Source organism: Plectropomus leopardus, chromosome 20, assembly GCF_026936395.1.
Source record: "Plectropomus leopardus strain MGB_pleo_1.0 chromosome 20, ASM2693639v1, whole genome shotgun sequence".
In the NCBI taxonomy this organism is placed as follows: Eukaryota; Metazoa; Chordata; class Actinopteri; order Perciformes; family Serranidae; genus Plectropomus; species Plectropomus leopardus.
In genome coordinates this window covers 5,819,335-5,835,800 of record NC_142195.1, presented here as the reverse complement: position 1 = coordinate 5,835,800, position 16,466 = coordinate 5,819,335, and the positions used below count along the sequence as shown (strand labels likewise).

General features: G+C 36.9%; 1 protein-coding gene across 1 annotated transcript; it reads right to left on the bottom strand.

Moving 5' to 3' along the window:
* Positions 1 to 496: 496 nt before the first annotated feature.
* LOC121959605 (MOB kinase activator 1B) lies at positions 497 to 13,188 on the bottom strand. Its single transcript, XM_042509008.2, has 6 exons — positions 12,887 to 13,188; positions 11,079 to 11,245; positions 7,509 to 7,602; positions 6,152 to 6,285; positions 3,248 to 3,411; positions 497 to 2,579 (listed from the first exon to the last, which is right to left on the bottom strand). Exons 1-6 carry the CDS (start codon positions 12,898 to 12,900, stop codon positions 2,502 to 2,504), a joined length of 651 nt encoding a protein of 216 aa, XP_042364942.1. The 5' UTR covers positions 12,901 to 13,188; the 3' UTR covers positions 497 to 2,501.
* Between the last annotated feature and the right edge of the window lie 3,278 nt (positions 13,189 to 16,466).

The following is a 16,466-nucleotide window of genomic DNA, read 5'->3' as shown; positions in this document are numbered from 1 at the left end:
TAAAATAATAATATAACACACACACACACACACACTAACAGCCACTTCCCTGTCCTTAAATATATTTGAGTAAACATATAAAGTAACTTTCCACCAGAGCCTTAGCTTTAGTGGAATTCTACAAATTGTAAAAAAAAAAATTACCCTAAATTTAAATGCACAAGTATTGGCAACAACATGCATCTAGAGAAACAAAAGTAAAACTAGTCATTATTCAGAAAGTTACATTACTAATGATGATGCATTAACATAAAAGCAGCACTTTAACATTGTAGTGAGTTGAAGTGGCTCTGTTTGTAACAGGGTTGGTTTAATCTAACAATGAATTATATTTCATTTAAAAAAATTTTAAAATAAAATTTTAATGTGAAGTACTGGAGTTAAAGTATTGGAGTGAAAGGTAGACTATTTCTCTTTAAAATGTATAGCGAAACAAAAAAATAAAAAGAATAAGTAAGCATTGTGCTCACATTCCATATGAATACATACAAATTCATTCAAAGAGTCAAGACCATCTTTATTTGCCTTGTAAACAGCATAAATCAATTCAGTAGCATTGAAAACCCCTACCAAGCCATTATTTACAAACATTTCATCAATTATTACAGTCACGGAGGAAAAGCTGTAGGCAATAGGCTATGTTACGGGCATTTCATTTCAAGGATGAGATGCTTTCAGGATGACTGATTTTCTATTACATTTTTAGATATCTGGTGAGCAGTAACATTCATAATAGTTAGCTAAGGAAGTGGAGAAAGAAAAGATACTCAACAGTTAAAAACAAACAAGATTTTAATATCCAAATAGGGGCAAATAGGGGAAGCAGCCTCTAAAAAGACTCGATGCATTCTTGAAACCAAAAGCTACCACTCCATGCTCGCTGGAAATGATCTTTAAGACAGGTCTAACCCTCAGTATTTACATGTGTGCATTGAAGTATTACACCTCTCTGACAAATTATATAAAGATATAGAAAATGTTCATCTTGATGTTTCTAAAACCAAAGAGAACTCTATCACACGCCAGAATTTAAGTACTAGAGAGGAAAATTAATATTAAGATAAAGTATGAATGAGCCAACCGGTTTTTAGTGTTGTGTCAATTATTGCATAGTAAACTACACTTTGAGATTGGGGAGGGGGTGCATGCATCTGCTGTTTGAAGCACAGCAACAAACAGACCATATAAAAAAAGCATTAGAAATCTCACTTGTGCCTCAGAGCCAATTTCACAGGAGGGTTAAGCGATTCAACATTCGTTTGGGGAAATAACGAGGGAGGAAATAAACTATCATCAGTCACATGATACAGCTTCTCACAAAGCACGGTCTATGCAGAATAAACATTCAGGCAAAAGAGGTCAGGAAAAAATTGTTCAAAGTGCTTTATGGCTAGTGAGATAACAAGGGATGCGGCATGATCCAATTCTTGTCGTTTTTGAACAGTGGAGGTCGTGGCTTTAATTTAAACACAGGTCTCTACTTCTATTTAAGGGCATTTATGTACAATTTAAGATCCCTTGAAGACTTTTCCTAAAGTTGCTACCTCAAGTTTAGAGGGGGGAAAAAACTAGTACACAGGAACATGTCACTAAAAATGCTAAATGTTTATTCATTTTAAGTCCCTGCTACCACATGACAATATTCTAGCCTCACTTCTAAGTCCCTCAACACATTCATTTATCATAACCTGCACAGAACACTTGGTAAAGAGACTTTTTCTAACTGAATCGGTTGGTGCGGAGCATGGTTTAACCGTGAAAATAATGTTGTAACCGAGTACAGAAAAGGGGTGTATTAAGAAGCACATAAACTTAAAAGGAGGTGGCGTGGGAAATTGAATGTGTCAATCTGGTCAGTGGTATATATGGCCTTTATCTTCTTACAGCTCTCTCACTGTTGATATAGGGCGATTATGAGCCATGCTAGGCACTTAGGGTTCTCTTGTATTGACAGATTTGGGCTCTCACAGATGTAAAAAGTAGCAAACCGCAACCCTTCTATGCAGATTAATGAATAAAATAACAAGCTGCAGCAGTGAAACTGGCTTAAAGGCTGGCTTAAAGACTTGCCACAACACCAACAAAGCCCTCCTATAATGATACAGCAACCTATTCTTCCCTGCAGGTGAGTCAGAAATGGGAATCTAAGAGCCTCATGTTGCCGTAAGAGGAAAAAAAAAAAAACCTGTGCAGTATAATAGAAAACTAATGTCTATATTATCGTAAATGTAAGCCATGACTTGAATACTGGGGGATCTTTCCATTCAGCTAAAACCATTTTCTCCAATATGTTAATCTGTGGTTTGTTCAATTATAGTGTGTAATCCCTGATAGCATTAGTCCTGGTGCCTTAAACCTATCAAGACCCTTCCTTCTTCCTGGCCTTATTAAAAACATTTCCCCAAATGGAAATATAGTATATACTGCATACATACAGCCAGGGTGGGGTGGGTATCTGTGCAAAAACTAGAAGACCGATAAAATAAGGATTACATTGCCGCTTATCTATCCTTGGTTGTCAGTTTTTCGATCAGCTCCTGAAGTGGGACCAGCTCTTTCCTGTCAATGAGGTTGAACTCCTGAAAAAGACAAAAAGGTAAAGGAGCAAACATTATACAGGGTTCCCACACATTTTCGTGACAACATGTGAAAACATTTCTATGACTTTTCAAGGATCCACAATATTTTTTTCCCCTGCTTGACCTAATAGTAATTTTAGCTACATGGTTCACACGGGAGGAAAGACAGAATTCAGGGAGAAAATGAAACCGACACGCGCATTTTTAGAGCTACTTTCCGTCGACAGCCTCAGAAAATAAATTTGCCATTGTGTTACATTAAGTGGCAGGTTATCCATGGAAAATGACTGGAACAATTTCATTATACACAACAAAATTCCATGGATTTTTGAAAACTTTGAAATTATTTTTACTCAATCTACGGCTTTTTTTCTGGGCCCAGGAAACGTGACTGTGAAATTCCATGACTTTTCCAGGATTAATGAAAATAATGGCACTTTTGGTTGTCAGCTGCTTTATTTTGTTAATACAGACCTCAAAGCGGTTTTAAAATGCCTAATAAAGACATATTAAACATGATTAAAAATGGGATTAATCGAAATTAACTACTGAAATTCAGCAATTAATTGCAATTGAAAAAATAATAATTCCCTAACAATACTAATGCACAATGCAACTAAAGTAACGAATACAGAACATTCAATTTTCAAAAGTCACCGATGGTTTACCTGAACAAAAAAGATGAAGTGTTTGAACGACGTGTTGAGGTGGGCCTCCTCTTGCAGCTGCATGACAGAGTCAAAGTGCTGGTGGTAGATGTGAGCGTAGACCCTGAACAGGCGCTTCAGAATGGTCTTTGCCACTGACATAAAGTTTCGCTTAAAGGGGACACCTTAGAAACAAGAGGGTGAGGAAAAAAAAGGTTATTGTACTTCTACAATATACTTTTTACATGGAATGTATTGCTGTCGTTTTTATTCTATGTTGTTATGTTCTTAGGGTCTTTTATGTATTTTATGGTGAAACTGAAGGCAAATATTAACATTTGTGGACAATGAAGTTTTGGTAAATTAGTAAATTCTTCAAATTCTCAGAAAACACAACCAAATGATAGATAGTGCAGTCTCGGTAAGGTTCAGCAAATGACGACAGAAACACTTTCAGGTAAAGGGATCTTTAAAGACCCCCTCCACACACGCTTTGAAATATGTAAAAATACTCTGCTATGACTAGTAAATTGTTTAACAAGGTTTTTCTGCATCGAAAGTAAAAACTAACTCTAACGATGAAGCAGATCCACTCTTTCTCCCTCCCTGCACACGTTTACTTCCTGCTTTCTCCAGCGCTAAAACACATTGTAGATCCGTTAAAGAAAACACAGGCGAACGTGTGTGAGCCTCCGTCAGACTGTTGTGCATACATATCAGAAAGTTAAGTTCAGTTAGCATCTTTATCTTGTGTTTGTTGGCTTCTTAGCTTGTAGGCTAACTGGAAGTGGCTGACTAAACATTAGTTGTAGTGAAACACACAATAATATCTGCTACAATGTGACCGTGTGTTCACATTGGTCCGCTTTACATCCAAAAAACTACACACTCTACCATATTTGCTGAAACTTTCCCTATGCTAATGCTAACTCTGCTCTCTGTCCTGACAAGTCTGCTCTGCGCTGCAGGTTTCAGGTTTCTTTGCTGGTGTTGTGTCAAAGTCGATGTTTTTCACATAAGACATGAACAAGCTTTTGTGTTAGTGACGTACTTAATCTTACTTGCCCAGTGTGCATTTCAATCTCAGATTTTAGGGAAGTTCACAGACATCGCCCCCTTCAGTAGAGGAAAGTGACACCTCTCTAGTGTCAAACTTTGGACAGATATAATTCAGTATATTCAAGGTATGACATTTAAGGGGACATAAACATAAGATAAGACATTCTTTTGTTAAAGGGGACTTTAAGATTTTGGAGAAAATATATAATATAATATATTATATAATATATAATATAGCTGTTTTTGGTTTCTTTTGGCATAAATTAAATAGTAACGAATGCACTTAGTAACCTGAAACATTCACACAGTCAATCCCTCAAACTATGCATTTCTATTTTTCTATCATCTATTGCTACGGTTCTGAAAAAGCCCTTAAAGCGAAGAGCAATGCGTGCAGATGCAGCTACAGTATTTTCTCTGGATTGCAAATGTCCCGAAAGACAGGCAAGTTACAGCATGGTTTAAGGGAAGTGCAAACAATCATGAGTGCAACACAGAAACACCTCATGGTAACAACACGCTCATCTGGAGTTAGGAAATGTTTCAACAGCACTGCTCTCCACACGTCTGGTGTGTTGCGCAGTTCTTCTTTGAATCAGCTGTGGAGTAGGGGAGCTTGGTGGAGAGCTTCTTCCTTCAGTGTGCAGAGAGCTACAGCACAGCTCGGCATTAATTATTCAAAATAAGCTGGTGACTGACAGGACAAGGAGTTCCTGATTAAAGCTATACCACCCCGGGCTGGACATGCACATGGCCTGCTCTTTTAAGTACTGAATTTTTTTAATTTAGACATCAAAATTGACTGTTCTGGTACAAAATGGATACCAGCAGATCTGGTAATCATGGAAAATGAGGCAAATCCAGTCAATCCTCACACCCTTACTCATTTGGCTTCTTCAAACTAAGATGTACTTAAGGACAACGAGACGTGTATTTGTGCTGGCCACCATCCAACTCTATTAAGACTCCACCCGCGAGCACAAGCCTCTGCTGGTTGGGAGAACTGCGCTGGTATGTACGTATGTATGTAAAACTTTTTTCATCAGCTCTTCTACACAGACAACTAGAGAAAATCCTGCACGTTAATCTGGAGGTATTCCTGAAATATGTCATTACTGGATCTGTATATGAGCAAACGGACAACATTTACAACTCGATAACAACAAACTTGCAATTCAACATAATCAGCCCACCCACTTCTGATATACTTTATCCCCTTTTGAAACCTGAGACATGGAGGAAAAAAATAGCAAAAAAAGCTAAAAGAAAAATACCTGAAAATAAGCTGGAAAGAGAGCGAAAGAAAATGACCAAAAAATGAACATTTAAAAAAGTAAACTTTTTTCCCCTTTAACATCATATTTTAAAAATAGTTTTGTGGATATTTTCCCCATTTTAATTTTTTTTTAAGAAGATGATTTTCAGGTAATTTTCTTGTTCCTGCTACTTTTTTTTTTTTTTTGCCTTTTCCCATGTTCAAGAAATCAAACCAATATGCTCAGGGTTCAAAGGGTTAAACAGCTTGTAAAAGGTGTCTGAAAACAGCACAACAAACTGTGTTGATCCAGGTTTTAAAGTGTTAACCCATACATGTATATATACATACATACAAGTGTAGTTTACATTTCATTAGTTTTAAGACCGACAATTTTGCATGGCAGTTCAATTTCACAAAAAAGTGCAACCCAGCCCTTTTCTTTCTGACATGAGACAGACTTTGGGTCAAACGACCGGCACATACCAAACTCCTGGGAAATTCAGCGGGTGTGTGAAAGCTGAGCACCAACAGAAACCGCAGTAGCGCATCAAACCCACACAAACAAAAGCTGATTTGACGGAATAGTGGAAAAAAGACATAAAACATACCGATCTTTGAGGGGAACAGTGTCTCATCATCAAGCTGGTCCTGCACCCAGGTCATGAGGTAATCAATATACTTGGGGGCAGAACATTTGATGGGCTTCTTGATGTTGGTTCCATCTGCCCAATGGTACTCATACCTGCAGGAAACGTAGATGGTGAATGTCATATTTTGTAAATAATTAGGATTTTCATGTAGGTTCACACTCATTTACCAGGGATGTCATTTCATGCACAACAAATTTTTTACTGTCCTACTTCCAAAAGGCTTCCACTGAACACATCATTACAATACGGACCCTTTCAACCATGCAAAAGTTTAAGGGGCTGTGGGGCACCCGGTGGCTCAGTTGGTAGAGTGGGCTCCCCATGTACAGAGGTTGTATCCACGTTGCAGCAGCCATGGGTTCAAGTCCAGCCTCGGCCCTTTGCTGCATGTCCTCCCCTCCCTCTCTCCCCATTTCAGATATCTGTCCTATCTAAAAATATCTTTAAAAAAGGGGGCTGTGTCCATCACAGGTTTTTTTTCAGAGGCCATATTTTTTTTAACGCTTTACAATTGGAGCACCGGATATTTTGGCGCGCTGCAGACGCCAGCAGCGTTATGAGGCGAGGACTGTGAATTCTGAGCGCAGTGCTGCCAGAGGACGTTATTTTTTCAGAGCGCTGAGAGTTGAAAAATGTTTAACTCCGGGTAAAAACACAGCGCTCGTCACTGTCACGCCAGCTGTTCAATCACAGTGGAGGAGTGACAAACAGCCTGCTGCAAAGACAAACTATCACATGTGACATATGTAAGTGCTGAACTACAACAACACTGGGGGAGAAATCTCTTAATATAGCCTATTGTATTTATATCAAACCATATTTCATCTCATTAACCTACACAGACTGGCAGGTACGGCCTCGCTCCCTGCACGCTTCACCCTTCCCCTCAAAAGTTTGCATCCACTCGCAGCAGCTGCTCCTCTCATCCATCAGTCTGACCTAATAAACTGTGAACAGATCCACAGATCGATTATCCACCCCGCGAGTCACAAACTGCTGCTGACGGGAGAAAAACACTCACTGAGAGCTACGCCTGCACTGTGTTCACAAACCCAATGAATCTCTGAATTTAGAGAGGGGACACAGAATGATACCATGGGACACACACACACACTTTTAAGAGAAAGAGAGAGAAAAAACAAACAAACAGAAAGTTGTCAGCTACAGCCACACACACTCTCATTGTGTGGGAAACACAGGCATGTGTTTTACAACACCCCCACCTCACACCATGTTGAGCCAAGATGAGTGAGGCAAAGCTTGCGGGGCGACTTTAGGAGACTACCGACTAACAGACACAAAGTGATGAACTTACTTAGGACCAGCGGACATGACTGGACAGCTGTCCTCTGTGCAAAAATCTGTGATGGTGCCGTATAGCATGTTGATCTGGTTGAAGAAATCCACAGCTGAAAAAAAAAAAGGAATCATAAAAAGAAACATATTCAAATCAAGCCTGCATGAGACCAAACACCTTGTGTGCCAGCACAAACAGCTGGCATCGAGTGTCCCCGCGGCCCTTTACCCACCCCACTTCACTGCCCCAGTCCAAACTGTAGACCAGTGCACACTCCAGTTATCTGGAACAAATTGTGTTATCACTCATTCCCAGAGGCACAGAGCCAACTTTGGCTTTCCATCAGTTGGACAGATCCATTTAAAGTGCTGGCAGTGTTAGCGTTGGTGCTCCCTTTGCTAATCTCACAGGAAAGATACATACGGAGCAGCTGATATGTGAGGTGCTGTTTAAGGAGAGGCCAGCTCCCTTTTATGTTTAATTAAGTTCTCAGGCCTCAATAAAGATATTTTTATCCAGGGGGTTTGTGTTCATAGCCGTGTCAGGGCTTGATAATAACTTAACCCTTTGCAACCTCGGCGAAGTGGAGACAGTAATGTGCAACTTAACAAAACATGACCCAAAAATTAGTAACCACCCCCCAAAATTACCTGAAAATAGCAAAAAAAAAACAAACCTAACCACTAATACAAAATAAAATTAAACCAGCAAGAAAATAATCTAAAGAAGAGCTGAATATGTACGGAAGTAATTGTAATACATTTTGTATCCTAATACATTTTTGTGGTTATTTTTCCTGTTTTTTTTTTCTCACCACCACCTCTTTTTTAAAACTATTTTTTAGATAATTTCCTTATCACCTTTTACTTATTTCTTGAAGTGTGGGACAGTTCTTTCCAAGTTCGCCATTGCTTTTTTTCTACCCATGTTTTTTTTTTTTTAAAGAAATCAAACCAATTTAAATATTTGTGAAGGCATCTTAACACAGCACAAGTAAGCTGATGTCTATCCAGGTTTCAAAGATTAATAAATTATGTAAATACATATTTGAAACCACTGATTTTAGTGCCTTCAATGTAGTTGTTGTAAAGAGTTGAAATCCCTGGTATCATTTCACTTTTTATTGTTCTGTCATGTCAAGATGTAAATAATTGTAGATGATCCATAATTTCACTCAAAACCAAAGGTTATAGGAAAAACAAAAAGATTTATAAATCAGGTCTGTCGCCTTCACCACGCTCTCAACTGGTCAACATGTTAACTTTATGACAGATTTTCTGAGGGCCCAGACGGACATAGGCGGGTGTGCAAAGACACAACAAAACTACAGAGCGTGAGAAAGTCTCAGGTAATACAGAATGAATTGCATTACAAGCTAAATGCAAAAAAAAAAAAAACCCAAAAAAACCTTGAAGCATTTAGAGAACTGCTTCTTGTGAGCAGAGATCATGAGGAAAGTCATATAAACTTTGTGGTGGGAGAAGTTATCGCTTACAGCTATTTTATTCTGACTTCCCTTTATTGTTAAAAAAACCCCATAAACCTCATGCAGCGGTGACTAACATTCATCCATTTCCACTCCTTCTTTATGAAACTACAATGCAAGTTTTGTAATGATGACATAGCCAAGTCATCTTCCCAGCAAAGGTCCAGTTTGTAGGACTGAAGGGGTTATTATTGTATTTTATTGGCAAAATAAATAATACAATTAGTATGTTTTCTTTGCATATAATAATCACAGGGTCCCTACGGTTTAAAGCAAGTCAGATTAAGACTTTAAAAAAATGCCACTGAGAATGAAATTAAGACAAATTTTAAAATAATAATAATAAAAAAAAAACATAAACTAAAATCAATAATTTAAGACTTAAGACAGTTTTGCCCAAATGTTTATTGCAACATAAAATTTTGGGAAAATGGATGGCGTTTGCTGGTTTTCTTGACGTGATTTTGTGTTTTCTATTTTGCATGCAGGACTCCGCTGTCTAGTTTCCCACTGAACCGCATTTACAGCTTTTTAAATTAAATACACGAGCGCCTCATGTGGATTGCCTTGAAACTGTTTTAGCCACAGAGCAAAACCGTGATTGAATAGCCAAGTTTTGCTGAATTTTCACTTCCCCATGTCGTCCAGGGTACAGAAATAATCGATCATCTGCTCCAAGCATCTTGGCCAGAAAAAAAAAAATAATGTGTTGTTGGTTTCACTATCCTGATCTGTGCAATGTTAATACGAGAGGCATTCATTAATTTATTTTAGGGGAAAATGATGTCGGCAGTTATTTTGAGATTTCACAATACAACATCAGATTTAAAAAAAAGCAACAAAATCGTCCATCGTTCCATGTTTTAGCATTTTTAAGACTTTTGAGAGATTGATTCAGACATGTTGATACCAATTGTGGCATTAATTTTAGATTAATGAATTTATTGCCTTTTGAGACTTTTTAAGGAACAACGGACACCCTGAATCACCTCAAATAAGAATCGTTGTGTTGTTGTTACCTGCAAATGAGTTATTTATATCTACACAGGGAACTGGTCCTCGTCCACAGAGTGCGACGTGTTGCTCCGCTATGTTACTACAGTAGCCCAAAACAGACAAACCTTACACTTTGTGTTGGCAACAGTACTTAGCAGCCCCAAGTAGCAGAGGAAAAACACTGTTTTTTTTAACGTTAAACTGCTATGATTAGTGTTTTTACGTTTTTTTGTTTGTTTTGGAAAGTAATAGATAGATAATTCGGTAATAATGTCCTGATTAATGAACACTAAAGGAATCCTACTGAGAGAACTCTCAGCTGGTAGCAATCTGCAAACACTGCAAGATGCCACTAAACCCTACACAGTTTTCCTTTAACAAAGGCAGAAAATATAAAAACAATGAATAAATATAGTCATTCTTCTCTGGCATTAATGTTTTCTTCAGCTACAGTGAGTTCCAAAATGCTTTAAACCTTTTGACAAACCCTGGACACAGTCCATCCATATCAATTCCTTTCAAGAATTCAAAATGACAGCATGGCAATGAATTAAACCAAAATCTAATTTCATGACGCATTGCCTCCCATATTTTGTTATCAGCATGACAACAGTGTAAAAAAATGATTAAATCTAAATTCTATTCCTGACTACTACACTTTATACTGTAGTGAAAGTACTTTAAAATCCTGTTAACATGCTCAGACTCTGAACATCTCAAACTATCACGGAACTCTGAGGCAAGAGGAAATTATGCTTCTGCCCAGCAGCCATTTGTCTCAATTTAGAGGAAAGTAAACAAGGCTCTCACAGCACAGACAATAACGTCTATTTAACATTCGCAGTGGTTTTTCCAGCATGAATGCACATGGTCTTTAGAGGGAATGCCAAGATCTTACACTGATAGTTCACTCTCAACTGATTCTTGATGTGGACTAATTGCGATTTCAGGAACAGGATTCCAGAGAAACATGCAAGTTTAAAAAATAAGAGGAGAGTAAAAGATTTAGAAAAAGGTGAGTAAAGGTAAAGTCACTTTGCCAGGAACGTGAATCTACAAAGGGCGTATCAAGGAAGGGGGAAAAGAAAGGTAAAACTGGCGCTTACTGTTGACTGCGACCCACTCATTTAAGTCTTCACCCTCGGGCAACATGACTGCCATGCGCAGGTTTCCACTTCCCAGTGTAGCCTCTGCATGTTTCAACAGCTCGTACTGATGAGAACCCTCCGGGATGTTCTTCTTGGGCTTGAACGTCCTGGCTGAACGGTTTCCACTGTGAGTCACATTTCAAAGAGGAAGAGAAAGAGTGTGATAAAGAAGAAGGTAGTTAGATATGATGACAAATGGTGAGTTCACAGTGCTCCTGAGTGAGACTTCTGCTAACAAAAATTCAGGATCTTCTTAAAAAATATGACAAAATAATTGTTTAGTTGATGCTGTTTGACAGAATCAGAGTGGAGGGGGGCGCCCAGAACACTATGCCTCTCTGTGTATAATGAGGCCATTTGGAGAGGTACTGTATTCATTCACTCTGCCCCATTAAACAAGAATTTTGGAGTCATGCTGGGTCAAACACTAAAACAGTTTTTCATTATATTGGAACATCATTATCTATTAGAGCCAACTATATAAAAATTGTCTTAGATCATTTCATGAAAATATGACATTATATTTATTTTAACAGGGTAAAAGAAAAGAGAAAGAAAGATGAAAGAAAGAAAAATCCAAAACAAAAATGAAAGAAAACTTTTTAAAACGTGTTAAAAATGTATAATAATTCTGTAACATGACAAATATAGTATTCTAAAGCTATTTTATTTTTTAACCTTTAACATTTTTTGTTTGCTTAATGGAAAATTCTAAATCTACTGATCCCTTGCAATTTGTGGAAAACCCAAAAGCAGCACAAGAAAAGTGATGTCGTTCCAGGCTTTTTTAAACTCCAAACTAGGGGAAAAAATTGTCAACATGTTTTAATATGTTATTTTCAGTCTGTTAATTTTGAGTGATTTCAAACTTTTTTTGTAGCAGTAGCAGCAAATGTATCTATTGAACTGAAAAGGCTACTGGTTTTATCATTCTAGTAGTCTACCAAAAGTTTAATTTGATTTTTCCAAAACCCATTATTTATATTATAAAATATCTATTCTTGACGTTCATATATCAAAATAATATTACTCCAACCCCTGGAACATGATAAGAATGATGATAGTTTTATAATGGTACAGTGTGATTAAGATGACAGTTTTAATTAGTTTCAAACTTAATGTTGCAATAGTGCAGTAACCCAACTTTGAGTAAAATTGGTGACCTATTTGGTAAATGCTTTTCTGGGCAAAAAAGGTAGGTGTTGGGTTTTAACTCCACTCAGGTTCATCCCTGTAACACGCACATCCTTACCAGATGGCGCATTTCATGTTACCCCTCCAACCTTTGATTTCAGACAGGGTTTTCGTCTAGCTAGCGAAACATCATCGACACAGTGTTGATAATATGATCAAATATTGGGTCAAAGATTGATTGATGCGCTCTTTAACATCGGGGCTGGATTAGCTCGTAGCAACTAAGGGTTCACACCAGCAAATATCCAGGCCAAACTTAGAACCCCTCTCAGCTAACATAAGCCTTGCGATTGGCACAATGAGGGTTAACATTTTATGGCGTAATTTAACAGCAGCAAAGACAATCTTCCAACGGTGCCTTACTTTATTATTATTATTATGAAAAATAACAGAATTAAATGCGAATCAAATCAGACGTTCGCATCTGAGCCCAGCAAGTAGTCTTAGCCCATATTATGCTATCGCTAGCTAGCCAGCTAGCTAGTTGTGCAATGCTAACACCACTGATACTTCCTAAACATAAAGCTACATGGCAAAGCAAAACAAGCACTTATGACAAAAATAATACTCACAAAAGAAAGCTCATGTTTCCGTGGACCGTAGAAATTCACTCTCTTAGCAAATAGCTAACAAGCAGACTAAAGGGATTGGTTGTTACAACTGAGAAGTCTCACACGTCCTCGGTTTCTCTCGGGCTTCTCTTTGTGGTCCCAGCGAAAATCTGATGCACGTATTACTTTGACAGAGCGGGCTATCAGCAAACACGCATTTGTATGAAAGAAAAGACATAAATTGTATAAAGAGGCTGGTCCACTGGACGCTGCTCTGTACCTTGTATGTACGCTGAGAGGCAGCAGCGTACTGAATGTAATGCAACTTCTTCATCTGACGTTAAAGGCAGAGCAGATACATTTCTGCCGTCTGCTGCCACCTAGTGCGCCGAAGTGATCACTACAGCTCAATGATTTCAAGTCAGAAATACATTTCATACAATTTAACAGGAACAAACAAACATACAAATAAAAAAATAAAAAGTATTCATCGTTGGGCAATCTCCCCCAAATATGTCACTAAAAGCATTACTCTAGCTGCATCATGCATTATATTTAGCTTGCTGAATTTGTCAGATAAAGGAGAGATCAATAAAAGCATGATGACGCAAATAATTTGTGGTATATAGAAGATATAAAATATGTTTCTGTAATAATATTGTAAGAATGTAATGTGTTGTTGTAATATTGTCTATGTATTCTATTCACAAATATTGTTTTTGTTGGACTGTTTCCATTTCGCCTGCTTTCAGTCTACATTTAATAATTCAAAATAAACAAACACACAAACTAATGTCCATGAACTCTGTATAATGAGAGAATGGGTTCAGCTTTCTTGCCCAGTCTCTGATTAATATTTTTAGTGGTGCTTTGTTTTCATAATTATTTTGTTTTTCATAATTAGCAACGAAACAAACAAATGTTTTGGGGTTGTTTTGCTCAGTGTTATTTAGAAAATTAAATTTAATAATTTTGTAAAAAGTCAAGTTTCCATTTTTAACAATAAAAAGCAGGTAAAGGGGCTATATAAAAGCTGTGGAAGTAATAAAAATGTTCAATCCACAGAGGAATGCACACAGTCTAAATTCAAACTGTGTCTTTTTAACAAGCTGTCAGAGCTGAATTTGTGATGACACAAATACACTATCTGGACTGATTAGAACTTGAAACATAAACATTCCAAGTATTTTAAATAAATATTCTTAAAGTTTTATGCACTGGGAACAAACAGAGAAACATATGACCAAAAGCATTATTTTCACTGCATCCTCAACAACATTTAAAAGAGACTAAAACATTATATTAAGCATGTTGAATTTGTGTGATATAATAGAGAATAATACAAATGTCATAATGTCATAGAATTTTTCATATATAAATAATATTTTTATTTAATAATAATGTAAGAATATATGTTGTCATATTAATATGTATATGTTGTATTAGATATTGTTCGGTTAGTAGTTTGTTTGTTTGTTTGTTTGTTTGTTTTGTTAATTTTTTTTTCCATGAACTCCATTAGGAACATAACATATGTAGACACACAGACAAGGGCTGCATAATGGGCTGCCAATGGTGGAAGTACTCAGATCTTTAATAATAATGATGATAAATTTATTCATACAGCACCTTTAAAATACCTTTAATTATTAAATAAAATTCAAACAAGAGGACAAATAATGCAAGATGCACAAAAGGTCAATATAAAATAGTACAAATAAAAAGACCAAAATCAACAAAAGCTATAAAAGCACAAATAAGCACAAATAATAAACAAGTATAATAATAAACAACAACAATAATTTTACTTAGGCCAGAGTTAAATTTGCAATAATACTCCAATGTAGAGATACTCTGTTGCAAGTAAAACTCCTGCATTTAAATCTAACTTTGTAAAACTACTAAGTAATCTAATAATATAATAATATATTATAATAAGTATTCCCATCAAAATATATTTAAAGTGCAAAAAGTGAAAGTATTTATTATGCAGCAAGGCCCATTTCAGAATCCTATATATCATGTTAGTGGATAATATGTTGCATACCATTTTAATGTCAGTGTTTAATGTTTTTGTACAGAGGAAGGCAGGCTCTGTTGGGACAGGGGGACAGCTGGGATAGTTCATTTTTGGCAAATTATAAAGCAACTATCCCTGCTGAAAAAACAAAAATCCAGCTTTACCAATTTAAGATGGTTGACCAGCATTTTTGAACCAGCTGAAGGTATATTTTTAGTTGGTTTATCCATTTAACATACAGTAAGATTGAAACCAAATCTATTTGCTTTAGTATGGAGACATACCAATGTCATGAGGAAGGAGTATGAGAAGTCAGTAACGTAAGTCAGTTAAGTCTTCTGTCATGTGTTATGCATAAAGACAAATGTGTGCAGCTTGATAGGCTGGTTACCCCAGCATGGCAAGCTAAACAGGCTTGTCAGACCATCATGTCAAACCATCAAAGACCAGCAAGGACTGGGTCACGACCATCTGAGACTATCTTCGACCACCCTCGACCAGCTCAAATCAGTATCAGCAAAAGCTGGTTTTAGCATCACATTCCTATACGACTGCCCAACTGGAGGGCAACACAGTGCGTCCTGCCGCTGCCCGCCTGTGCTGTTTTGCCAGGTTTTTGGTTAGCTTTGGTAAAATGCCAGACAGTTCCTGTTAAATCAGGTGCACTTATTGATAATGAAGAGAAAAGTCAGGGTTTTGGAGGAGATTGTGGATTTGTGCTATTACATGCCCCCAGCCCCCAGGGAGAGTAAAGAATGACAACAGTACACATATCTTTGCAGAGAACATTTCATCAAAGGTATGCTTAAGTAAACACTGAGTATTTTTTTTAAGTTATTATTATTATTATTATTTAAATTATAGTTTTCCAATATTATTATCATTATATCTTCTGTATATCTAAGGTTCATTTTTGTTGACTGACAACCACTCCAGTGGCCTTGAAGAGCTGACATTACACTAGCTACCATTAACTAACTAGCACCATTTTTTTGACAGTGTAGTGTTGCCTGTCTTTCACCTCCCAAATGGCAGCATTATCAACCCATTCAGATTAAAAGTAAATACAACTGTCTATTCTTCTGTAGCTTTTATCCTGGTGGCAGTGTAAGGAGAGGGATTCTCCACAAGGTGGATGTAAACTATGGAGGACTGACACTGACAAAATCAAAAATAAATAAATAAATAAATGTGTCAATAAATTAATGAAAATACCAGAAATGTCAATATTGATTAATTCCCCATTTTATTTATTTATGTATTAATTTTTGGCATTTAACTTATCAATTTATTTATTTTTTCATATTCATTTCTGTATTATTTTACACTTTGCATATTAATTCCCCTATTCATTTAATTTCTCATTAATTATTTTTTGAATTTATTATTAACTTTTTTTAGAGCCCCCCAAAAAAGTAAGTAACATACTCTCTGTCACATCAAAGGCTTTACTTTAGTGGATGAGTTTGGCAGCTGACCTATGACCTTTGACCTTTGGCCACACCCCCTTGACCCCTATTGTTTGATATGAACAATTTGGTCCAGGGACAATTGGAGCCTGGTTCACCTAAAACGATTGGA

Excerpts from the sequence above, each read along its gene's own strand:
- LOC121959605 (XM_042509008.2), bottom strand. Across the intron at positions 6,286-7,508 it reads GTCATGTCCGCTGGTCCTAA|GTATGAGTACCATTGGGCAG; the intron begins GTAAGTTCATCA and ends CGTTTCCTGCAG. Across the intron at positions 3,412-6,151 it reads ACTGTTCCCCTCAAAGATCG|GTGTCCCCTTTAAGCGAAAC; the intron begins GTATGTTTTATG and ends CTTGTTTCTAAG.